Source organism: Aotus nancymaae, unplaced genomic scaffold (assembly GCF_030222135.1).
Source record: "Aotus nancymaae isolate 86718 unplaced genomic scaffold, 86718_ANA_hifiasm-v0.15.2.pri h1tg000014l, whole genome shotgun sequence".
NCBI classification, from domain to species: domain Eukaryota; kingdom Metazoa; phylum Chordata; class Mammalia; order Primates; family Aotidae; genus Aotus; species Aotus nancymaae.
In genome coordinates, this window is record NW_026988425.1 from 62,329,789 (window position 1) to 62,356,993 (window position 27,205).

At 40.9% G+C, this 27,205-nt stretch overlaps 1 protein-coding gene across 2 annotated transcripts in view; it reads left to right on the plus strand.

Moving 5' to 3' along the window:
• The first annotated feature begins 654 nt into the window (after positions 1-654).
• The window catches only part of PIK3R1 (phosphoinositide-3-kinase regulatory subunit 1), an 85,170-nt gene continuing 58,619 nt past the window's right edge, over positions 655-27,205 (plus strand). The window contains exons 1-2 of one of the 2 annotated variants that reach the window (XM_012462229.3): positions 655-716; positions 12,563-13,282. In XM_012462229.3, the coding sequence (XP_012317652.1) occupies positions 12,949-13,282 (334 nt within the window). In that variant the 5' untranslated portion in view covers positions 655-716; positions 12,563-12,948. Of the gene's footprint in view, positions 717-12,562; positions 13,283-25,821; positions 25,898-27,205 lie in introns of those variants that run through there. The other variant, XM_012462230.3, reaches the window with a different exon arrangement.

Here is a 27,205-nt window from a genome sequence, read left to right on the forward strand (position 1 = left end):
GGGCCTCCCCGCTTTGACGAGCTCTGGAATCCGAGTCCTCCCCACCCCAGCCACGCAGCTAGGGCGCTAGGGGCTCGAAAAAGCCTGAAGTTGGCTGCAAGGCACTCGGATCAGAGACGCAGCCAGCCTCCAGAGAGGTCTGAACTTGTCTTCGACCTCCCCGAGCCCTTGCGCCTCTGCGCCGGGAGACGCCCAGCCGCCGGGCTGGCCCGGGACGCGCAGAGCCAGAGCACGCCACAGGGGAGGCAGCGCGCCGCACTGCCGCCCGGGGCATCCCCGTGGCTGGGGGCGGAAGGCGAGGGCGGCGGCAGGAAGAGTCCGCCAGGCCGGAGCTCGCTCCCCCACCGCCGGCCGCCGGCTCGAAGGCCAGAACGGTGCGGGCGGAAAGAGGCGGAGCCGCGGGCGGAAAGGGGCGGAGCCGCGGGCGCTGGTTGGTGTGGGCTCGGGGGCGGGGCGCGCGGGGCCGGGCTGGAGGCGGGGCCGGCTCCGGGCTCCGGAGCTGCCGGCTCGCGAAGAGGAGTCGCGAGCAGCTGGAGCGGAGTTGGAGGAAGCGGTGGCCGCGGAGAGGGCGGCAGGCCAGCGGTCGGAGACGGCGGGCACGGATCGGGCACGGCCGGCGGGTTGCAGCCGGGTTGGAGGCGCGTCGGAGCCGAGCGGGCAGGAGGCCGTCGCTGCAGCGCGGGCCGGCAGAGGAAGGAAGCCAGCGGGCGGGGGAGGTAGGCGGTGGCGGCCCCGGGTGTGTGTGCTCGGGCGGGGGAGGCGGTGCTTGCGTGCGCGGCTGCCGGCTCTCTTCCTGTCACCGGCAGCCGCTTCGGCTTCTGCAGAGCCCCGCCGGGGAGAAGCGGGCCGGCCACCAGCCCTCCCCGCCGCCGGCATCACCCGGCCGCGGGGCAGCACTCCCCCGCGCGCAGCCGGCGTCCTGCGAGGTCCCTGCCATCCTGGCTCCGTTTCCTCCGTCCTCCTGCGAGCCGGTCCCGCACGCTGAGGAGGGTCGCGTTCGCCCCCGGAGTTGCCGGCGAGCTCGGGCTTCCCCCCACCCTCCGTCAGCGCACACTTCCGAGGGTCCCCGCTGTCGCCTTGCTGCAGTTTTCCGGGGCCCCTCACCGGGCGAGAGCGCCCTGGTCGCTGCCTTCGTGTAGCGGGAAGGAGCGCTCTCTTCCCCGCGGCCCTCTAGCTGCAGCCAGGGTCGCTGTCCGGGCCCTTCCCCGGGGCAGGCGAGGCGGCGGTGGTCCCCGGAGCTCGTCCCCTCACCCCCGCCTGCCGAAGTTTGCCGCCCTCCTCTTCCGGGGTGGGGGAAGTGCGCCTCGGGGCGGTTGGTCCCTGGGGCCCTAACTCGACGTCCAGTGCCAGCCAAGCTTAGGCAGGTTGTTGGAGGCATATTTAGTGGGCTCTTGGAACCGCCCGGAAATCCAGCTTTTTGGAACATGGGGCGAGACGGGAGGGACCTGCCCAGCAATATGGAGCCGGCTGGGGAAAGCCAAGGAGCGTGCAAGCCGGAGCTAAAATACCGTGGGCAATTCTCTGGAAACCACAGCTCTAACACTCACTTCCCAAGCGCAGAAACTGCCCCTCAGGTCACAAGACAAAGAGAACAGAAAAGCCCTGGCCAGGCACCCCAGTGCAGAAACATACTTTGGTAACCAGAATTGGAGCCTGACATGCAAGGGTGTGCGCAGAATGGCTGTTACATGTTGAATGCAGAATGTGTGTCAACTGGATTTGGGGGAATTCTTCTGTTTCCCGGGGAGCTATTAATATCAGACAGGTCTCACTTCCACCGTTAATCCCTTGAGCTGCAGCGCTGTTGGTGTCCGAGTGTGAGTCTGCTCTTTATTTGGGGGTTTCATGGTTTTAGGGTTTTTTTCTGTTCTTTTCCTCTTTGTCAGCCAGTGCTAAGTACGAATGGATAAAGCAGTTCCGGGTTTTGAATGCAACGTAAAATTGTCATTTCGGTTTGATGAGGCTCAAGTTTTAGTAATCAGGCGGGATATTCACAGAGCTTATTGGTCAAGGCTTGATGTGGTTATATTTTAATACTTCATTAGTTGTGTTACGTTTTGGCAATCTTACAGATGGTTAGATGTTAGCTAGGAAGGGTTAGAGTAGGCAGACAGGTTCATTTCTGAAGCATAATCTTCACAGTTTGAATCACTAGGAATTTGGTGACTTCTGCACAGGGGAAGGCCAGAGTATCTTTTAACATTGAAAAAGGAAGAAAAAGCAACTTATTAGCTTGAACTTTTTGACAGATTACACTATTCTTGAAAAATCGTCTAGAAGCAAGCAGATAAGTTTTCCTAGGTGCAAAAGTTGCTTAAACTTTGGGAAGCAAGTGTTTTTGACCATTATAAATAAAATAAGAGTAATGTGGTGTGTGTGTGTGCGCGTGCACGTGCACGACTAAAGTTGGGAAGAAATGTTGGTTCAGAGTTAAGGTTTAAGTTGAAAAGGCCAGTGGAGGAGGCTCCCTGCCTTGCAGAACTGCTGGGTAATGTCACTGCTTGCCGCTTAAGCTTTTATATGCAGGTAGGTACTAAGAGTCATACTACTTTTTCCATAAAAGTGTATAAGTCTTTATGATTGGAAGAAAGTTTAGTGTACCTGATACTGGCTTGCAAAGTGTTATGTGCATTTGCTTTTAACTTTCTTCTTGACTTGGGACCTGTTCTGAGTTGCATAACAGAACTCTGCAGTGTACACACTGCTGTCTGCTGTTTTATCTGCTTTTAAAGAATGATGATATAAGTGAGTCTTTTCATATCCATGGTGCTATATAGTCAGCATAAAAAGCATTTCCCATTTATTAAATATGTTTTTCTTTAGCGATTTCTTGAGTTTAAATGTGTTAAGCGCAGGAAATCCTCACAGAATAAAGTTGGTTTTGGGAAACAGAAGTGGAACAGTAAGTTACAGAAAAACATATTTTGATTATTGACAGTGATGATGGTGGCTTGCTTACATCTTCTGGTAATGTCAGTTTTGCCCAAGCTGACTTTTGAAGGACTTTGAATTATAAATGCAAACCTAGTCTAACCCAAATTTTGTACTGTTAAAAGTACATTTCTTTAAATTAAAAATACATTTCTTTAAATTTTTCCATGAATGTCATGTAATTTTTTTTATTGCATATTAGGTTTTGGGGTACATATGAAGAACATGCAGGATTGTTGCATAGGTACACATATGGCAGCGTGATTTGCTGCCTTCCTCCGCATCACCTATATCAGGCATATCTCCCCATGCTCTCTCTCCCCAACTCCCCACCCCCCGCTGTCCCTCCCGTTTCCCCGCTACAGACCCCAGTGTGTGATGCTCCCCTCCCTGTGTCCATGTGTTCTCATTGTTCAACACCCACCTATGAGTGAGAACATGCGGTGTTTGATTTTCTGTTCTTTTGTCAATTTGCTGAGGATGATGGTTTCCAGGTTCATCCATGTCCCTACAAAGGTCACAAACTCATAGTTTTTGTTGGCTGCATAATATTCCATGGTGTATATGTGCCACATTTTCCCTGTCCAGTCTATCATCGATGGGCATTTGGGTTGGTTCCAGGTCTTTACTATTGTGAACAGTGCTGCAATGAACATTAGTGTGCATGTGTCCTTACAGTAGAACGATTTATAATCCTTTGGATATATACCAAGTAATGGGATTACTGGGTCAAATGGAATTTCTATTTCTAGGTCCTTGAGGAATCGCCACACTGTCTTCCACAATGGTTGAACTAATTTACACTCCCACCAACAGTGTAAAAGTGTTCCTATTTCTCCACATCCTCTCCAGCATCTGTTGTCTCCAGATTTTTTAATGATCCCCATTCTAACTGGCGTGAAATGGTATCTCAATGTAGTTTTGATTTGCATTTCTCTAATGACCAGTGATGATGAGCATTTTTTCATATGTTTGTTGGCCTCATGTATGTCTTCTTTTGTAAAGTGTCTGTTCATATCCTTCACCCACTTTTGAATGAGCTTGTTTTTTTCTTGTAAATCCATTTTAGTTCTTTGTAGATTCTAGATACCAGCCCTTTGTCAGATGGGTAGACTGCAAAAATTTTTTCCCATTCTGTTGGTTGCCGATTCACTCTATTGACTGTTTCTTTTGCTGTGCAGAAGCTGTGGAGTTTGATTAGGTCCCATTTGTCTATTTTGACCTTTGTTGCCAATGCTTTTGGTGTTTTGGTCATGAAGTCCTTGCCTACGCCTATGTCCTGAATGGTTTTGCCTAGATTTTCTTCTAGGTTTTTCATGGTGTTAGGTCTTATGTTTTTTTTGTTTGTTTGTTTGTTTGTTTTGAGACGGAGTTTTGCTCTTGTTACCCAGGCTGGAGTGCAATGGTGCTATCTTGGCTCACCGCAAGCTCCGCCTCCTGGGTTCAGGCAATTCTCCTGCCTCAGCCTCCTGAGTAGCTGGGATTACAGGCATGCACCACCGTGCCCAGCTAATTTTTTGTACGTTTAGTAGAGACAGGGTTTCACCATGTTGACTAGGATGGTCTCAATCTCTTGACCTCGTGATCCACCCGCCTCGGCCTCCCAAAGTGCTGGGATTACAGGCGTGAGCCACCGCGCCTGTCCAGGTCTTATGTTTAAGTCTTTAATCCATCTGGAGTTAATTTTAGTGTAAGGTGTCAGGAAGGGGTCCAGTTTCTGCTTTCTGCACATGGCTAGCCAGTTTTCCCAACACCATTTATTAAACAGGAACTCCTTTCCCCATTGCTTTTGTCAGGTTTGTCAAAGATCGGATGGTTGTAGATGTGTTGTGTTGCCTCCGAGGCCTCTGTTCTGTTCCATTGGTCTATATCTCTGTTTTGGTACCGAATGTCATGTAATTTTTAGGTTGATATGTTGATTGAAATTTCCTTTTTTCTCTTAGGTCATTTAGGGAAGTATTGTAAAAAGGCATCCACTCTGAAAGATGGTTCACAGGATCATTAAAATAGGAACAATTCTAGTGCAGCTTTTATTGTGTTTGCATGTTGTGATTTGCAAAATGCGTGTTTTATTGAATAAAGAGATGGTGAATGAGCAGGCTGAAAAAAATTGATTTTTACGCTCAAGTAGAATATAGCCAGTTGAGATAATGTTTGCATTGGGTTTTAGAATTCTCTCATGTTCAAGGCATACACAATGCGGAAAAAGTGGGAAGTGCTCAGGTACCAGTGTGTTATATGTTTCATATGGGCTCCTCTAGCTCTCTCTCTTTGGCAGGGCACAGGATTTGCAAGTGAAGGCAAGAGAATGAAGCATTTTAATGAAGCCCTGGAAGACTAGAAAGTTAGTTATCAATAGAAGGGATTATATGGTTCGTTTTTACTTTAGAAAGCAGAATATAAATTATGTCACAGCTTTTTATCAAGAATCTAGGTTGTAATTAATTTTTAAAGTATTCATATCATTGACTGCATTTTTTCCATGCCTCCTTTTTGTACACCCTAATGTGATTACTTGCCATGATTCTGCCAATACTCTTATCGAGTTACTTGCTTAAAAGAGTGGCAATTAAAGACCATTTCATGTACATTAAGCCAAATGAGCTGAAAAAATAGACTATATAATTATAAACTTGTCTGTTTGGCTTGTTAGGTGTTTATTTATTTGAAAGGCTAGAGTGATTGTAGTATAGCACTACTGGAAAAAAGTCTACTATAGATACATCTTTGGAGATTTTATTCTGCTCAAATTGTTTTCCTTAAAGTAAATCAAATACATACCTACAGGCACCTGTAGTCAAAATAGTTGTCGGGTTAATGATTATCCAAGAGAGCATTGAAGTCACAGGAGTCTGGCCAAAGTATGAGGAGACTCCACCAGTGGGTATAGTGAGTTTATAAAGCCAAGACTTCTGGGCTGGTCATTACTTGCCTGTTGTCTTCCTCCCTAGATGTCCCAGTGTCCCAGCCTGGGGTTCTGCCCCAGGATCAAGGGCTGTCCCATGAGGACACAGCTACTTAACTCTAAATCCTGGGGATGCATACACACATAGACACATCCCTGGGCCCCTCCCAGGCCTCCTTTGTCTTGACCTCTGTAGAGCCATCCTCTGACTCAGGTAAGGAGAGAACTACATGAGCAAAGTCCACATTCAGCCTTTATCTGTCTATTTACTCCAAAAAGGGTTTAAGACAGCAGGGAGTTTTATTTTAGCTAGATTCAGGATTCGCTTAGAATTGTTTGCAGAGTTAAGAGGCAGTGCAGAAGAAAATTTCTCGCAAATGTGTGTTCCTCTTTTCAGTCTGAATTGTATAAATGGCAGTAGGTGACATTCAGTACTAATAGTAATAGCATAGTTGCAATTTAATAGCTATGTAACTTTAGACAAAGTATGTAACTTTTATCTGCTTCTTTTCTTATCTGTAAAATGGGGATAATAGTTGTACTTAGAGTGGTTATAATGATTAAATGAGTTGATACATGTACAACTCTGAGAACTGTGCCTGGTACAAAGTAAGTACTATGTTGGTGTTAATTATTCTAAGCTCTAATCAAGTATGGAGCTAAGTGCTTTGTGTATGTCATTTTGTTAATCCTCATAATGACCCTCTGAGGTGTAGGTTTGCTTATATCTGTCACAGATGATAAAACTGTGCCACAGAGAGGCTTAAGTAACTTTCCTGAGGTTACATATTTTGGTGCTGATTGGGGCAGCTGCTTGAATCTGAAGCTCAGTGTTCATACTAACCTTGCCAAGAAGTTTACAGAATAACATCTTTGTTTTGAAAAGAAGAGAGACTTAAAATCATCCCCTTCAGTCTTCTCATTCCACGGCTGTCCCCTCATGTCTTCTCCATTGTAATGATGCAGAGAACCGGAATGGTCAGCCTCATGGCCTTTTCTGGGTGATACCATCTGTTCCTCAGGTCCCAGAAGCTACATCACCTTTTCTCCCAGCCTCCTTGTAATGACCACTGCGTGCCTAAGCATTGCCGTCACCCGGGCCAGGGTCATTCCTCTCTGTCTCCTGCAGTGCCTTCCCACCATGATGGCTGCTTTTTGAAGAGCCCTGTCTCCTTGTTGTGTTACCTGGGCTTGTGCCGCCTGCTCTTCTTTCCCTCACCCCACAAATACAACACCAAAAGGGCTTGTAGGCAAGAATTACAGCCTATACACCCTATTTACCCCCTCACACATCCAGCCTTGAGCATGGCAGCATGCAACACATTCTATTTGGTTGGTTAGTTTTTAAATGAATTTGATGTCTATGACTTTGGGGTTAATCTGAGCCCATTATTTTCATTTTATTTTAATTGATATAAAATCTACATACCATAAAATTCACCCTGAGTTCATCATTTCAAATTGAAGGCAATTTATTATGTTTACTAGGTGCTGTGGGTTGAATGTGTCCCCCAAAGTTTACATGTTGGAATACGTAATCCCTCATGCAATGGTGTTGGGAGGCGGGGCCTAATAGGAGGCTGTGCCCTAATGAATGGATTAATGATATTATGGCAAGAGTGGTTAGTTATCTTGGGAGTGGGCTTGTTATAAACTGGAGGTTGGTTCCCTCTTGCTGTCTTGTCCTTGCAAGAGGACATAGGATGAAGGCCCTCACCAGATGCCAGTGCCGTGCTCTTGAACTTTCCAGTCTCTGGAACCAGATATATTTCTGTTGTTTATAAATTAGCTAGTCCCAGGGATTCCATTGTAACAACACAAAACAGACTAAGACACTAAGATATTTTAATTTTGTTTAGCTTGATTTTCATGGTTTCAGGGATACCATGATTTGGAAGGTAAAACATTTTTAATGATTTTTTTCAAAGACTATGAATTTAGGTAAGGAGCTTGACCTAGACTCTGAGCTAGCACACTGAAGTGAAACAGATGATATGTAGAGAGATGGGCTGTGGGCCCAGGAACCCTTCCATACCCTCCTGTCTTTGTTGAAGACCCATTTTGTGCTGCCATCCAATACCAAACTGCTAATTTTCATTGCAAGAGAGAATCACATGACTTGGGTATATTCTTAATGAATGTGACTTTAAAATATCCTTTATCCTTCCTCTCCATCAAGTTTTCCAAATTCTTGTCATTTCTAAAGGGGGAATGTAGTAACTCAACAAAGTCAGAGGGCTTTTTTGTTTGGCTGTTTGCCAAAATGCCTATAGGTTAGAGGGTTACACAGATAATCTACTTTAAAGCAGTTGTACAATAAGTATCTGTGGATTGCTATTTGTCAAACATCAGAAACAATTTTATTTTGGGGAATAGAAAGAGAATTGTTAAGTAAATATGCTTCTGATTAATGAGATTACTGGCATTCATTAGAAGGATTGAAAGACAAAATCCCTTAAACAAAATTTTGAACTGTTACATATGATGTTATATAAGAATACGTTAGTTTATTTGTTACAATAACTTACATGCATGCACTAGCTTGGAGCCTATATCACAAAACTGCCTTGGTTATTTGAAAATATTACATTGTAGATAATGTTATCCACATATAAAAAACCTTTGCTATGTGAATAATCATGTCCGAATTGGGTAAAAATAGTTCAATGGGCAGGTATGTGTAGCAAAAGAGAATGGAGGTTAAGTGTGTGAATCTGAGGATATAGCCTGTTGATCTGGATAGCTGAGGCTCCAGATTGATCTCGGGGGTGGGGGGTTACACAGGTATTGCCAAATACCTCAGGCTGCTGGGTCTTCTGCGGTCCTGGGAAGAATTTGAGGATGAGAGAAAAGAGAACTTGCCAGTTCTCTAGATGTGACAGTCCTTGTGGCAGTGCCATATCCCCCCAAGGAGGGGCTGAGTTGTTGGAAATTGTTCAGTGGAGGGGCCTGGGATAGTGGCAGGAGGCAGAGGTGCTAAGAGGGATACAGGTGGCAGAAGCTAAGCTCATAGAGCAGAAATAGGCAGGATTCCAGAAGTGGGCAGCCTTCCAGAAGTGGTGTGCCCAGTATTCTTTTATTCACTAGTTTATGGACTTCTTTGGCAGGGACACATTTTAATGAAGTCTCTTTGGAAGAAAATTTGCATGGCTGGGATGCTGGGTTTTGGACTTGATGGAACTGCTTGATTTAACTGCCGAGTTAAAATAGCTTTTTTGTGTGTGCAGGTGGTGTGAAAGAGCCACATACACTATCAGCAAAACCTCTGTCTGAGAGAGTTAAAGAGGCAGACAGACAGTCAAGATTAATCGGAGCAGTCAGCTTGTGCAGACCAGAAATCTGCATCATTGACACCAAAGCAAGTTGAGCTTGGGCAGTAGATGCTAGAGGTGTTAAAAATGGGACTTATGGAGCCAGACTGCCTGGATCTGAATTCTAGTACCCCTTCACAATTGCTGAGTAATATCGTGGCAGAGATACCAACTCTCTGTCCTATGTTAAGTGAGACTACTGATAGTACCTGTTTTATATCGTTATCTACCTATCCATCTATCTATCTGTTGTCAGCGTCATCATATCATCATGTAATACTAATTTGTAGATATATGTGTACAAACTCAATTATTATCATCATCACCCAATACTTAACCAGAGCTTTATATGTATAACCCATTTAATCCTCCAGAATGACAGACATCAAAATGGACATGGCAGTCAGGAGAAAGTGTACAATGTGCAAAAGAGTAGGGGTGCCTGCCTCCTCTGTCTAGCTAAGGCCTCTCTACACCTTATCACCATGCGATCCAGTCTCCACCCCAATGACTTGTCTGCCCTCCTCTCCTTTTTTTACAACATTGCTCTCAGACCACTTAATTGGCACTGACTAATTGCTGGCCTTGAATTAATGTCTGCATCAATGGATGGATGCCCTATTTGTATCCATCTCCCTGGCCTTGCTTTGGGGTCTCAGAAAACAAGAGTGGTGTGTTCTATTTACCATCCTAGAGTCAGAGAAGATTTGTGGTTCTTTTTTTATCAGATGAGGACCCAGAGTTCGGCACAGGGTTCTGAAACACAAAGTTAGGTTCTTCTTATAGGGGGCAAGGGAGAGAGTATTTGTAGAGACCTTTAGTTCTCTGTCACTTCTGACAGGAATTGCCTCTCTAGTGTCTAGCCTCTAAAAAGTCATCGTGTTCCTCAGGTTTCTTTTTCCCTTTGCACAAATTTAGCCTCAGGCAGACTCAAGCACAGCTCTTAGGTTTGTAAAACCTTGACAAGACCTGGAGCCTTTATTTAATACAGAACCCCCTGGCAAGGAACAGCTTCAGAGGTAAGCTGTGAGCAAGGCCTTGTTTGACGGTTCCTGGGGGATTGGAGATGGGGGAGAATTTGTTCATTATACTTCCCATTCTATTAAGAATCCCACCAAACTTGCCCACTGGGTGGCTGGAATAGAGGAAGTGCTGGGAAGCAGCTGGCATAAAGATCTACCCAGCCTACTGGTTGAGGCTCCCCCTCCCCAAAAGACATACATTGCCAGGAAAAGCTAACAAAAATTTCAAGGCAGATTTGGAGGAATTAAATTATTCTTAGGCATATTGCCTGGTTTCTAAGCATTTAGGGATATGTAAATGTTCGTGTTCTTTAGAGGTCTGTGTCTCTTTTGTACAGAGTACATTAGTTCTATAAATGAGATTTGCTAGTTCTACATTTTCATGTGAATTTATGCAGTGAATATTTAATTTGATTCTGGATCTTTCACAAGGAAAAGCTTTCTTCAAACAAATAATATAGCTTATTTTCTGATACACTCTACTGGTTGCTCTAGTTTTTTTCTAAGACAACTGAAAGGCAAAGTAGAGTACTATCTCCAATTAATATTCTTGCTCCACAAAGACTTCCAGTGTTTGTTTTTGCTTCTTTTAATATGTAACTCTCCTAAGTGCGTTATTGTATTACAGCTAAGAGGCTTTAACCATGTAAAGTTGAATACTTTACACTTCTGAATGCCAACATAACAATTAATCTGTGATTAGATTTTGCTTCTTAAGATGCCTCCACTGAAGAGTGCCTATAATATTAAACTTCCAAAGTGTTCCACTCTTTAAGATTTATAAAAGCTCTCTTTGATATAGCCCACTGAAATGGTGTGGCTATTGTTTTTATTGCTTTATTGTGCAGCCCGCTTAACTGAAACCTTTGGATGGCTTTTACTCTTTATAATAAAGATAACATTGAGAAATGCCGGGAGTACAAAGTGTGTATGTGTGCATGCTGTTCTCAGCCATCTACTCTGACTTGGTGACTCTCTAATTCCCTTGCCTCCACTATGTTTAAGAATAAAAAAGAAAAAGAAAAACACTAACGTTTCCCATTTCCTCCATTGAGCTCTTTATAGAGTGATCTGCAGCAACCACTGCTACTTCCTCTCTGATATTTTTTTAACTCCTTAAGACATGGTTATTGCCCTCATTATTGGACTGGAATCTGCATCATGATTCTGTCATGAGGGAAGTTCCAAATTATTTAGCCTTGACTCAGTCTCTCCTGTCTGGATGCCTTCGTAGGATTTAGTTTTAGGGATCACATTTTCCTACTTGAACTCTTGTTCCTTGTTTTTGGGACATTGTCTCTAGACCCTGACTTTCCCTCAGTTACATACGTTGCACTTCACTATTTGGCCCTTAGATCATTTTTTTAACTTTTAATTTGTCCTTGTGAGCGCTTCCATTCCATTGAGTTCAGCCTTGCCTAACTGTGGCCGATTGCCAAATCTCTGGCGTGTTTCCTCTTCTGAATCACAGACCAGGATTTCAGTCAGCCACTAGCACATTTGCACGGGGGTACCCAGAATCCCCGTCAGCCCATCAGGTCACCTGGCTTCTCATTGCCTGATAGTGTTACAAACTGTCATTAATGCAGGATCAGGCACCCTTTGCTCCTCTCATTCTTGCCCCACATTTAAGCATTTGCCACATCCCACATGTTCTTTCTCTGGAGTGTTTATTTCACTCCTCCCCTTTCCTCACCTGCTGCTGCTGCCTTGGTTTGTGTCCTCATGGCCTCTTGCCCAGACCTCTGCAATGCACCTTTCTCACACACTGTGGTTAGATTTGATAATCCTCAAGTGCAGGTCTAATCCTGTTGCTCAGTTTTCTCCAAGCCCTTTCAGTGTTCCACATTGAGGGCTGAGTTACTCACAAAGTCAGCACGGGCGTACGTGATGTCCGACAGCCCCTGCCTAAATCTCTAACCCAAATCCCTCTGCTCCCTCTTTGGCTTCAGGCGGATTGGACTGCCTGTTCTAGCTCTTCTCAGAATATGACATTTTCTTAGTCACTTCTGTAACTAGCATCCCACCACACATTCCATTCTGTCTTCAGATTTCTGCAGTTAGTGTGGTTTCTCCCTCATCTGAACCCTGTAGTGTTTAGTTTCTGCCTCTCTTATGACATGTACTAGTGCGGTGGCTCTTTGTGTACTAGTCTTATCTCTGAGACATTGCCACATGACAGCACTCCTCCCCTCTGCCCCCGCCCAGTGTTCTTGGAAGGCAGGGACTGCCTTACTAATTTTTGTTGTGTATAGTGTGTCAAGCAATAGCACACTGGCCTGTGTCTGTCTGCCAAATCGATTAAGTACTTGTTGAATGGAAGTAGAAATTCCAATTAATACAGATGGCAAAGTGTGTTTTTCATTCTTAAGTCTCGTTTTTTTCATTCCTAGGTGAAGCTCGTGTGTGGAGTGCCACGGTACAATTAGATGACAGATGGACAGTGTGACAAAAGTGCCAGAAAGGATTGGGCCTCACTGTGAGAGTCAGCCTGGATTCAAAGTGTTGACAAGTTGCTGAAAAGGAAGCCAGTGGGAGGACTGTGGCACGCAGAGGAAGTGGAACCCTGTCTTCAGTCACACCATTGATGGAGGACAGATGGACAGCCGCATGGCCAATCACCTCTCCTCTTAAACCTTTGGAGAGTGGTCCTTTGTCTTCTGCTGGACACATAATAGGAATTCTGACACACTCTTTGAATTCACTTTTCATAAAAACGTAAAATCAGACTGCTCTGTACAACCAGGCTCAACTGTTACATGGTAGCAGATTTGCAAACATGAGTGCTGAGGGGTACCAGTACAGAGCGCTGTATGATTATAAAAAGGAAAGAGAAGAAGATATTGACTTGCACTTGGGTGACATATTGACTGTGAATAAAGGGTCTTTAGTAGCTCATGGATTCACTGATGGACAGGAGTCCAGGCCTGAAGAAATTGGCTGGTTAAATGGCTATAATGAAACCACAGGGGAAAGGGGGGACTTTCCGGGAACTTACGTAGAATATATCGGAAGGAAAAAAATCTCGCCTCCCACACCAAAGCCCCGGCCACCTCGTCCTCTTCCCGTTGCACCAGGTTCTTCCAAAACTGAAGCAGATGTGGAGCAGCAAGGTCAGTATTGATAAGTGGCTGCTTAATGGCTCCCTTTTTTTTTTTCTTTTTAGGGAAAAGTCTTAAGTTTGGGTTGGGTTGTTACGTTCCGGGCGGAAGTTATCTTGACAGCTGTACCTGAATTGATGTATGGTGCATAAAAGCTTGGTCAGTCATTACACAGCTGGAAATTTGTGTTTGTGGGGTTGGAAATTGTAAAAATAGGGACACAGCATCTGAGAACCTGTTTAGTAAGTGTCTTTCAACACTATTATAGTTGTCATTGAATTAAACATCTACTGTATTTCTTATTTTTGTAATTGGCATTGTAGGTAGTATTCCTAGTCTGAAAATATGAAATCTAAAATGCTGGAAAGCCCAATACTTTTTGACACCCAAAGGAAATTCTCATTGGAGAATTTTCAAATTAAGAGTGGTCAAGTGGCATAATGCAAATATTCCAAAATCCAAAACAACATGAAATCTAGAACACTTTTGGTTCCAAGCATTTCAGATAAGGAATACTCAACCTGTGTATATCTAATAATAATTTGGGGAAAGTGGAGGGTAAGTCTAATATAAGTGTATTTAATATGGTTTGTGTGGAAAAATGAAAAGAGTAATAAAATGACCACAGAACTCAGTTGAGAAGAAACCATTGTTTTTATAACCCGGTATCTATCTACCTCTTGGTTTCCTCTCCAGGATTGCTGTGGCCAAAGCTGAAACCCAATCCTATAGTTAGTATAAAAGTAAAGGGATTTTGCTTCCTTTGTGGGTAGTGTCATTTGTAGCATTAATGCCTATAGTCTGGTTTGCCTTCATGAGGGGAAAAAAAATTCACTGAATACTTTTCTTAAATGGAAACCACCTTCATTCAAAAACCACTTATTGCTTATTGGAGATGGTCCATACTTGCATTTTGGGCACAGCTGTGTCTTTAAGGTTTATCTTCTGTTCTGTTTCACACAGAGATAAGCCTCATGCTCTGCTTTGCTGTTATCAGCTTTGTCAAATACCGGTTTCCTCACTAGTAAATCACAAGCATTTTTCTCTCTTGTGTAGTCTTTTTTCTTAGGGTCTAAGAAAGGAATAGGAAGGAATGTTTAAGATAGGTGGGCCTAACTGTAGTAGTTGTATATTGAGGAGACCTGACTGGCATCACAGGGTATATGAAAATTCTGGAAGAGATTCTGATACCACTAGTAATCTATTATGCCTTCTTTAATGTTGCCGTATTCTAACACAAGTGAATAAGACAATGAGAATAGAGAAGCAGAATGCAAGGGTAAGAGCTGCCTTTCAGTACTGAGTAATAATAGGATTGGGGGTATTGTGTTATAGTCAAGGAATTTATTAATGATACCTGAAGAGAATCTCTTTTCTTTCCCATCCCCAGCTCAAAAGGGATGCTTATTTCATAAATGTTATACTTTATAATGTTCAAATAATATCTTTTATTATATTGTTCAAAACCCAAAGTTAATTTTTCTTTGCAGATGAATAAAAAAACTGTGACTCTCTGCACATACATACGTGATTTCGTCAACCATTGCAGCACTTAGCAGATCGAAGATACATACGTATTTGTTTTTCTCCACCAAGTTATATATTTTTGACTTTTTTTTTTTTAATTAAAAACACTTTCTTCAATAGGCTAATTCAAATGGAAAAATGATTTAATTTGTCCCAGAGTACAGAGTTACACAGAATCATAAAAATTTCTCAGTTAAATTACAGAAGATTATTTAAAAGGTGGAATAGGGGCACCTTGTCAAGATTAGTTTCAAAACAATTTTATAAAAGCAGTTTCTAAACAAAATTGCATTTGATAATTGCTATCAGGTGTAAGTTTCTTTGGATATGGTGAACAGAAAAGCAAGTCTTTCCTTATAGGAAAAGTCATTTTCTCTTTTTATATCCTAAACTATTTTATAATGCATGCTTTCTCATATAATGTGATTACAATTGAGAATTTTATCAGCTTTTTCATTTTACTTTAATACATGGAAAGGTGGAGTGAAATGAAAATTTTTAGCTGAATTCAAGAAAAAGGCCCATGGTAATGTGCATGAAAGTATTAGAACCTGAATATAAATGAGAAATTAGGAATAACTGAAAGGTTGAAAAGAGTGTGTTGGGGGGTCGTGTGGGGAGTGTAATACTAAACATTCAATTTTCTAGAAATGTTGGTCTTGTATTCTCATTTAAATATTCCTATGAAGTGAGAATTCAGTAGCTCCTATGAGTTACATGTTGAATTGATATGGAAAGTAGTTATAAGGACACATTTTATATGTTGGAAGCTATGAGACTGGTTTCTTTTGCCTTTGTATTTCTTTGAAAAGCTTTTGCAGTGACAAATTGTGTAGAGGCAAGAAATGATAGTTCTGTGCTATTCTTACTGTAATTGAATTATTTAGTCCTTTTCTCTTTTCTTTTAACACCCTCCACCTGACTTAGCCAGTTTTTCATGTCATGCTGCGTTGATTGCATTTAGAAGGTTATTGTTCACCAACCCCCTACCCCAGGTCTAGGAACCACATGGCAGTTTTGTTTTGTGGACTTGGCACACCTCATGAATGGGCAGCAGCGTAGATAGAGGGGGCGAGGACAGCCTGCATGCCTATCATGTGTCTGTGTCCTGCTGAGCCTTGCTACCCTCTCTATTTTAAAAGGAAATTGTCATTAGACTCTGGTCAAAAGTACATTCTGTGAGAGATTCCTCCCTGTACAATAGAGTCTACTTTTCTTCATTGCTTATATGTTCTTGGAAATAAAGCTGTGACATTTAACTTTTAGGGAGAAAGAGTCAAAAAAATCCCATTAGAAAATATTATATACAGCTCTTCTCAGGAACATGTACTTTCTTCCAGTACATTTTGCATGCAGTTTTTTAGGAAGCGCTGGCATATAGATTGAATGAATTGTTTTAATTGGATAATCTTGGATGTTTTTGGACTTAAATACATTCAGTAAGCATGGCCTGAGTCCTTGTTTTGTGCTAGAAAGCAAAGATAAAAGATGAAATCAAGACTGAAGAGCCAGTGTGCCCTGAGATGCTCTCTCATGCCTCCCTCCCACCTTAGGACTGTACTTTGTCCCCTCTGTTCGGACAGCTCTTCCCCTGGACATCTGCCTGACTGACCCACTCTCACTTCTCTGCTCAAATCTTCTTTTCATGGAATCTGGCTCTACTCACGCGACTCCATGCTGGGACCTACCTCTCTGCTTTTGCAAATCATTGATTACTTAACCCACAATATCATTTACTTACTATATTTATTGTTCATTGTCTGTTTCCTCTGTTAGATTTTTCAGTTCCACAAGGGGAGGGATCTTTGTGGCCCCCCATTATCCTAAGTATCTAGGACAGTGTGGTAGGTTCCCAGCATGCTGGTAAACATGTGCTGCTGCAGCTCATCATCTAGCTATTTCACTTTCTGCATTGCTTTTGAAATTGGCCACGTGCTCTGAATGTCATGTGCAGTCATACATTAATGGCCCATCCTGTTTCAGAAAATAACAGCTTATTTGTTATCTACATCCTCCACATCTGAGACATCCTGCCTTGGCCTTAACCATTGCCTGGTATGTTTCCAGAGCTCTTCTTTTCTTCACCAGGGCCTGGTACAGGTAGTTCAGCTGGTGGGAAAGTGGGTTAAGCTGACAGTGCCTTCAGTCACTGAAGCCAAGTGTGTAGAGGGTGTGTCATGGTCAGCGAGTGTCCTCAGGGCAAATTCTGTGTCCTTTCTCCCATCCTTTTATCTCCTTCCCTTTGCATGGGGGCTAAAATTGCCAATATGAGACTCACATTTTATTTCGTTTTTCTCTGAGCCAGTAGAACCCTATGTTATATTCTTTGGAGAGAACCTCTTCCATGTTTCATATAGATAAAGAGTGTGCTGAGTGTGCAAGGTGGGTGTTACATGCCCTTGGGTGAGGCAGCTATTGAAAGACAATCTTCTGGCTCTTTCTGCCTTAGGCTGCTCAGATCCTGGCATCTCATTCCTCCACATACAACCCCATTCAGCCAGGGTTCTATATTTTCTCTTGTACACAAGGAAATGAGTTGATTGAAAGTGGAGATATAGGAATATGGGAATAAAAATATATTCCTCTGTCATATGTAAGCCATCCAGTGGGGCTATTTCTCAAGACAGTGGTTTTAACTCTTACTTTGAGATCCTTTAATTAAAGTCATGCTAATGCAGAATATTTAGATGAGTGAGAGTCTGCCCATGTTAGTTTGTGTAGTACATTGAAACCTGCTAACATGAGAGATTACTTATGAGTCTGAGCCCATACCCACCTCCATCCTGACCTACACAACCCTCCCTGGCTGCCCCTGCACTCTGACAGTGGATTTCAGCTGGTTTCAAATCTAAAATATAAAGCATGCATTTGGCGTGGCTTATTTTAAATCTTGATCAAAATCCCTCTAAACAGAAAAAAAAAAAAAAAAAAGCCTGCAATTGGTGTTGGTTTTCATGGTTTCCCGAGGCATGCTGTTATTACATTTTTCACACTCAGCATTTGAGTGTCCATTCCTGGTGGTTGTTCCCTGTCTAGAAAGCAGAGCTGCAATAAATCATAAACATTGACTACACTGTACAGAGGTCACAGAAAATAGTGACCTGATACCAAATTACATACCTCTGCTGAGCCCGTTGGTCAGAATCTACAGCTGTCTCCTTGTGGCAAATAGTACTCGTGCAAGTAATTTGCTTTGCTTCACAAATTTCTGCTTTTACGAATTCTGTTTTCTTTCAGAATGTACCTTCTCATAACATTCTTCACCTTCCTCCCTGCTTAAATAAGCTTTTGCTGTGAACTTGGAGGTTTGTCTTGTTAAGCCCCAGAGTGATGGGGTAAACCATCCATTTTATGGTGCTGACTTCTCATTCTGCATCTATCCACCACTCTGTTGTTGTGAGATAGTTGGGTCAGTTATGGGATCCTAAAAGGCCTTTGAGATCTGTCTCGAACTTGTGACCAATCCGAAAAGTTCATCAGGACATTGTGGAGATTTTTACCCAGGCATAAAAATTTAAGTGTTTGTCTTCTGTGTTTTAGTAGGAAATGAAATATTTCTAAAAGATGTAATCAATATAATTGATTAAAGAGATGTCTGGAAAAAGCAAATGTGCTAATTATTTAAAATCAGATTAGCCTAACCACTTCTCTTACGGTCACAGAATATATCATTTGCATATTAAATTACGTATTGCAACACAGTTCTCCCTCTCATGAGCATTTATATTCTCAATAAATTATTGATTTTTTAAAAACATTTTTTCTGTTAATTTTGGTTATTTTGTACCCCTAAAAATGTGTAAGAGAAAGTAGTCCTAATTAATAATTTATGTATCCATGGTTTTTTTGAAAATGAAATTGACAAAAAGAGACAGGATTCTCACCTTTCTTGCTTTTTTAGCAGGAGGGTTCTGACCCTGAGCTGGCCTGGCCACTTTAGGAATTCACAGGCACACTCTGAGGGGCCCATGAGTAGGGAGGCTGCCTTGCCCAGAGTGGAGAGGAAGGCTTTTCTCCCTCCTTCCCTCAGTCTGTTATTTGAAGGGAATGACTTGATCTTCTCTCCTAGAGCTGCGGTGACAGTTAAGTCCAGGGTTGCAGAATAAAACATTATTTGAGGAGAAGCTTTCTGCTGGGTGTCTGTTTCTGCCTCTGTCCTCTAGAGTCACAGGGCTATGGGAGGCAAGTTATATTTTCTTATTTAAGTGAAATGTTTGTTCAGATGCTTTTGTTAAGGCTTCTGGCTCTATACACTTCTTTCTGTGTTCTTTTTTCAAAAATGGGAAAAGCGTCCAGTGTCTTTATATGTACGTCCTAAGTGAAGCTGTCATATACCCCTGATTCAAATAGGAGTTATTTAACTAGAGGAAGGGTATTTTGTTTTCTGACAACTAAGTTAATGTTGGTATTCTAATACAATTTTCTTTGTCATAAATATGGAACTCTTCTATTTAACTTGTCAATAGATTCTTTGATAAATTTGATGTCAGTCTTCTCTGGTTTCTAGGTTAATGCATCTTTGTCTACAAGAGGCATTCGATTAGTAAGCATTTCTTCTCTGAGTTAGAAAAAAAATTAGAAATTCTGAAATTCAGCAACAAATGATGCCTTAACATCTGCTAAGTAGCACTCAAAAAGGGGAAAATTTTTTACCTGTGGCAAATAAGAGTGCCAAATATGACATCATTTGCATATCCAGGTTTTGAGTAGTAAAAAACAAAACAAGCAGATGTTAGCAGTACAGCTGGCTCTTGCATATATGTGTATTTTTGTTGCTAACAAATTTCCATGAGGAGGGATGTAGCATTGGTCTGAAGGCTCAGATAGGAGAAAATGACATGGTCTGATAGCTTGAAATGAGAAGCGTAATTGCATGATGGATTATATCTTAATGTTCTGAGGTCTTGAGTTTATAGCATTCAGTATCAAAGCAGTCCTTAGGCTCTGAATAGAGGAGGACACAGGGAGGGGATAAAGTGAACTAGAAATAGGCTTTATTTCAATTACTTGGGTATAGTGTACCTAAAACATCAAGTTGTTTAACAAAATATTATGAGAATACTTTATAAATGTGTTATTCCTTCTTACCAATTTACGTAAAGGACCACAATATTTTTACTATGAAAATTCCACGCAGTATACAAACAGTGTGTGGAATTATTGTAGTAGAAACATTGTTAAAATATAACTTTGAAATAAAAACAAAACAGGTGTTATATAATGGATAACATATTAAACATTGTTAAAATATACCCTTGCAATTAAAAACAAAACAAGCAGGAAACCTTTGTTTAATTATGTATGCAGAACTTTCTCCCAGTGACTTTATACCACCTAAAGCATGGCTGTGATTTTCAGGAATACCTTCTCTGGAGTGTTTCTTGCTTGGAGGTGTTTGCGGTGTGTTTGTATTCATCTGTTCATCTATCCTCAGTTGGTGGCATGTATTATGTAATGCCTATACGTTATTCTGTCCTGTCATAGTTTGATTCATATTGAAATTGTAACTGTGAATTTATTACATTGTATTGCAGGAGACTACTTGTAATTTGATGATCAAATCTGACATCCAAGATAGTAAAGAATGTAGGCATAAGTGAAATATAAATCAGAAATTCCACATTGCTTTGTCTTCTATAAATTCCTTAATTTTCTAGTCCCAGTGTTCTCTGATTGTAAGGTGAAAGTTAAATGCTGCCTCTTTTGAGTTTTGCCAAAGTTTTTGTTTTAGTCCTATTCCTAATCAGAAGAATCGTTGGGAGAAATAAGACCCAGAAAAGTTGGTTCTCACTAGTAGTTTTTCCCCAATAATTCAACCCAGAAACCCTGTATATGAGAATAAGGGAATGTAGGGAGAGGATTTATGTAGATAAACAATCTAGGACCGTTGAAAAGACACGTGACCTTATTGCACGATCTGATTGGAGACTGGTCCATGGATTGTATGGGATTATTGCTTATCAGAGTGCCCACCTGGTATCAAGTTTTTGCAAATCCACATCGTGTATGGTTTTAGGATATGTTTCATCAGTGTGAAAATTTAGGCTCCACCTCTGTTGGCGGGCAGTTAGCAATTGCTGGTATCTAAACTGGTTTGAGACTTACTACCTCCTTTGAATGGCATCTGTGCAGTAGAGCTAACGTCATTGACATGATCTGTGCTTGGAGTTCCTACAGATTTTTTTCATAAATTTTTTTTTGTTAAATTTTCCAAAGTAAGCAGAGAGTGATGGTTATAACATTTGTTTACTCAGACCCCTCTAAATCTACCTAAGAGGTAACACATTAGCATAGGCATTAGACAAGGCTGCATTGTGAAGTCAGAGTGACTGTCTGGGGTTGTCATTGTCATCTTCCCAGCTTTCTCCTAAAGAAGAAAACTGACATAATGCTCTCAGACTCAGCACATGGGATCAGTGCCACAGCAAGCACTGGTTCTAGCCTGCTACTGTTTTTTTTGTAAAATGCAGTTTTCAAAATTATTTAAGGGCATTAATAAGATTAATATTTATGATATTAGATATTATACTATGTTAACCTTTTAACTACTGTGACTCCTAATTAAACACTGATGCTTTTATTTTTATTCTATTTTTTAAAATAATTTTTGAGGCCAATTGCAGTAACTCACACCTGTAATCCCAGCACTTTGGGAGACTGAGGTCGGCGGATCACTTGAGGTCAGGAGATCAAGAGCCTGGCCAACAGGGTGAAACACCATCTCTACTGAAAATACAAAAATTAGCCAGGTATGGTGGTGCATGCCTATTACCCCAGCTACTAGGGAGGCTGAGGCAGGAGAATCACTTGAACCTGGAAGGCAGAGGTTGCAGTGAGCCAAGATTGTGCCACTGCACTCCAGCCTGGGTGACAGAGTAAGACTCTGTCTCAAAAAAATAAAAATAATAAAAATAATTTTCAATGCTTAAGATTTTTTAAAATTAGTAAACAATTCATTTGAAGTTTTTTTTTTTTTTTTTTTTTTTTTTGATTCTTGTGTTCCAGCTATAGAAACATAGCTGAATATTTGTGGCATCATTAATGTATAATTTCAAAGGATTGCTACTTAAATCTTACCATGTTCTTTCAGGTAGCAAAAAAGAAGTTTGCTTATTTTTGATTCAGAGGTGTTTGAAGAAGTTAGAACAAGATGATTTTATTGCTAAATCAGAAGGAATATCTGTGGAGTACCAAGGAATGGGATATAATGAATTTGGTTAGAATATATCAAAGTACATATTATAGTTTTTGTCTAACAATTCCCTGTGGGTCTGTTTAACTTTTGAAAATGACTTCTTCAAAACAAACCTCAAACATTTGCAGACTTACTCTTTGCTAATTATTCTGCCAGGCATTTTTTTTTTTTTTTTTTTTTTTTGAGACAGTCTCACTCTGTCGCCCAGGCTGGAATGAAGTGACACAGTCTCAGCTCACTGCAACCTCCACCTCCTGGATTCAAGCAGTTCTCCTATCTCAGCCTCTTGAGTAGCTGGGACTACAGGTGCACACCACCACACCTGGCTAATTTTTGTATTTTCAGTAGAGATGGGGTTTCACCGTATTGGTCAGGCTGGTCTTGAACTCCTGACCTCAGATGATCCACCCACCTCGGCCTCCCAAAGTGCTGGGATTACGAGCATGAGCCACTGCACCCAGCCCTGCCAGGCATTTTATAGACATTTTTCAATTGACCCTCACAACCACCTTGTAAAGATGCCATATGATAACTTTTTGAGATTAAAAAACTGAAGCTCATGTGATGTTGTAAATATTTAAAAAGAAAGGGGACTTCATAGTGATGGCGCATTCACAAGATTCAAGAACATTCTGGGCAAGGCAAGCAGTTGTGGGGATCTCCTTAAGCAGTTCTTTGTGAAGTAATCGATAACTGAATTCTGCTTTTTGGGTGGTCTTCAGTTACGTCTGCTTTATCTGTTAAGTTTCACTAGTTATTACATTCATACAACTCCAGAAATTTGCCTCAAATTTATATGTGACTTAGAACATTTTCTTATCGTAAATATTTGAAAGGATTGAATTACAAAGAGATGGAAAGGCCATGAAACTAAGACAAAGTTTTGGGTATATGCGTGTAAATGCAAATTTTCTCAGGAAGAAATACACCATGATCTGATAACTCAAAAGCTATATAACATTGATAAATAGATTTACCTTCATTCCTGTTACTTTTGAAGAAGTTTAATATCTTGCCTTAAATGTTTCCCTGAGTTTCAAATTTTCTTATTTTAGACTCATAATTATATCATTTTGATTAAAATGGAGTGCAGACTGGAGTTATTACTTGCTTAAAAGCCAAAAACTTGAGGGTATCCAGCATAAGAATTGTGTGTTTTGGCATGTGGATAGCGGCTGCTTGAAATCCATGAGAGCAAGAAACCTGAAGTTGACTCAGATGAATCTTGAAGTCTTATACCTGAATTATGTCGAGGTTAACAGTAAACGCCATTTAAAAAGACTAAGTAAATTGTCAAATTCCTTTGAACGTCAACCATATTTCTCAGGAAAGTCAGTCACTTCCAAATTTATAACTTTTGTGTTTCTGTTACCTGAATTCCAAGGGGAGAGGGGTGGATGAGGGGGTAAATGAAAGGCACAGGTGATTTTATTTTCAGGTATCTAATAGGACAATGTGACATTGTCCAGAGATTGTCTCTCAAAGGCAGTTAGTGTCAGCAGAACTTCTTGAATGCATTTATTTTTGCTTATTTATATATTTTCCCACTGAAAAAAAAAACTTTAAAAAATGTTTTCTGAGTTAAAAAGGCCTCTGACTGGTAGTCCTGACATAGCTTCTCAAGAGTTCCTGAGAGAGCCTTTTCTCACTACAGTCCCTAAGAAGACAGGAAGAAAAAAATTCTAAATACATAAAACTAGAATTCGTGGGGAGAAATGCCTACTGTAAATTCAACAGAACAGGAGTGAAAAAATATAATAGGATAAGTTTTGACCACCTAAAAATAGCGGGACAGACCCATCTCCTCCCTAACTCTCTCCATAATTCAGAAAGGGCCTTGGAATTGTCCTCAGGAATTGCCACCCCCGCCCCGTCTCCCCCCCACTCCTCCCCCCAGTCCTGTCCCCTGCATCCCATACCTTGTCCTCTCTGACAGGGCCTTTCTAATCAATAGGAGGTCACAATTCAGAAAATAACCAGAGAGAGCTGGAATGGTAAGTTAGGGGCTATTACTGTTACATCCCAAGAATCTGATCCATGAAAATAAAGTGCTAGAAGTGGTGTAGAGTTAGAAAGACTTGTGTTCACTGAGGGTTTTGAGTATTACAGGCTCTCCATCACTCAGAGCCTCAAAAAGCCAGGCGGTGAACGCAGGAGAGTTTTCTCTCAGACTCACCAAAACTAGGTTGAAATGAAAACCACTTTAGAATTGGCCTGTTCATCTCAACCTGCCAACTGTAGGTCTAAAACCAGCACCCAGTGGATCCCTTGGCTCAGAGCAGTCACCAGGTGTGGGTAGATCTTTCCTTGTTTAGTGATAAGTAAACGGGAAAAACATAACCAAGCCTACTGAACCAGATCCATCTATAAAAGAAAAAGGGAGACCGTATTGGAGATTTGAAAGAAGAGAAGACCTCCAGAACTGATTTATTATGATTTATTTCTGTTACAATATTTCTGTTTATTATTATGATTCATTTCTGTCCCTCATGAAAGGGACAGAAAGTAGTCAGAAGGTTATGAGCGGAAAAGACAGTAGGATAGGATGAAATCGGAGTGAAACAATAAAAAAAGACTAAGTTAAAACTGTAATAGCACATTAAAATTCATGTGAGGGGGTAATGAGCTGAAAATAAATTCTGTGTTGTGAGGGAGAAACAAGAAAAAGCTCTTTCACAATCTAAAGGATAAAAACATAAAATGAGGTAGAAGATGTATAGAGAGAATATCTAACAGGAGAATTACAAGTGTTTATAAACAGAAAACCACCTCAACTGAAATAGAACAACATCATTATAATAAGTTTTCATGCATATGTGCAGATCTGAAAGCGTTCCCCGTATTTTTCATGTGAAATCAATGAAAAATATGAGCATTTCTTTTTAATAATATTAAAGTACCTTGCCAAAATAACTGGCAAGCTATTTGCTGCCAGGGAACAAAGTTGTTTTTCTTCTCCTTTCTAGCAATAAATGCCAAAAAGATAGTGCATTGAATTTAGTAGAGCTTTGAGGAGAAAAGATGGTGACTTAAGAACTTACTGAGCTTCCTCCTTATATTTTATGTGGAAAGGCAAATTGAGAGGCATTCGCTGATAAGCAGGAGCTCATGTTCAGATGGAAGGACCTAAAGGTTGCCTTTTTATTGTCAAGTTTTATGATTTGAAAAGGTATAAATTTAAAAGTAATTCATTTTGGTTAACTTAAAAAGTAATTACCAAAATAATAAAACTATAAAGTATATATCTTCTAAATACCTAGAAATATATATTCCAAAAGATAGGCAACAAAGAAAGCATAAAAATATTACAGACAGGGAAAATGTTTACTGTGTATGAATACTGTAAAGAAACACAGACATAAAAATAGGTATGTACATATATACACATACGTACACACATATAAAATTGACCATAACTATATTCGTTCAGCACATTATTTTTCAGGTACTGTGCTAAACTTTTACTCCATTGACTGGTTACTTTTTCTAAGAATTCTATGACACTGGCCTTATCATACCTGTTTTAAAGATAAAGTTTAATTAGATGCTGGCCCAAGGTCACACAGCTAGTGGAGGAGCTGGGATTTGACTCCAAACAGTCCAACTGCCGAGCCAGTGCTCCTAAGCAACTCTGCAGTACAGCGAAAGGGCCGGCAGGGGTTAAGTTCACACTGCTTGATGCTGCTGACTTCTCAGCAGCCACAGGGCACCCTGGAGCCAAAGGCAGATGACTCCCTGACTTGCCAGTGACGTATGATGCGGTCTGATATGACAAAGTGAGTTAAACAAGCAGATTTTTCCTCTCAGGAAACAGACCCAAGAAAAACTAAAAAGAATAAAGCAGATGTGTGAGTTACTATTCCTTACAGCAAAAGAACCTCATCAGAACCACAGGCTGGAAAGAGGTGATTCCCTTTAAAGGGCAGTTCATTCCTTCTGCATGTTGAAGCCTATAGCTCTTCACTGGCTAAAACTGTAACCTTCGGTGTAGCCCTCACTCGGCTTGTTCATCTTAATGTTGTAGATAACATTGTAGATATATATAATAGTCAACTTTTATATATATATCATATATAAATGTTTATATATAAATATATATGTATTTGTATATGAGATGTAATATGTGTTTGTATAGGATAGTATAGAATATGTATTTAATAAATACATGATTTTAATATATATGTATATAATATGTGTTTGTATATGATATATAGTAAATGTTATATTTAAACCAAATCTGATAGTAAGGCAATATAGAAAAGCCATTATTGAGTGCACTGTACAAATCTGCCTTTATAATTGAGTGTGCTGTTTCACTAAAAGCAGCGTTAGAGAAAGGATTGGAAGTTAGCTCTAACTTGCCACTTCACTAGCCTTCATTGTTTGGATTGGCCTTACATATACAGTTATATTGTAACTGTCACTTGTGGTCTAATCTTCCCCTTAGGGGAAACTTGAGAAACCTGGTCAGCTTTAACATTTAGAGGAACTTTAAACATATTGGAGCGTAAAATTCACAGTTGTTTAACCGAAGCTCCAGTTCTTGTCAGACCACATCTCTCCAGCTCTTCTGTGATTGGAATCATCTAACTTTGGCCCTCACCAAGGAAAAATTTGACAAGATGCAAACAGTGTTTACTCTTGTTTTTTCTTTGCCAGGATCCTGAGCCTGTGCAGCAGACTCTGAGGCCTCTTTACCTACCCTATACCCTAGTAGGGTCACGGAAGTGCATTGTCACTGTAACTGTTCTTATTCTCGTAACTACTTTCAGTGAATTCCAACCTAGTCGTTAACATCCCTTTAATATTTGGGGTAATTATGTTCCTTAACTCTAAGAATGAAAATATTTTTTCCTTCCTTCGTGTCTTCTTTCCTTCCTGGTTTTGTTGTAGTCTAGCTGTGAGACTAGTTGCCTTTCATGTATTCTAGAAGAGAAGGATGGGGTGAGTTTCACAATGATCTTTTTCCAAAATACAAAACCACTGTCCCTCTCCACCTCCCAGGCAACCCCACTCATTCTGTTTTCTAGAACACATTTAAAATATTGTTGACGGTTTTGCTTAGATGATGACGAGTCTCTTGATTCAGTGGACTCCTAAGGGACCATCTTTCACCAGTACCAAATGCCATTTAGTTCACATATTGAAATGTTTTAAATTATAACTTAGCAAATGTGTTAGTAATCTTCAGATTATTTGGTCTCACATTTAAT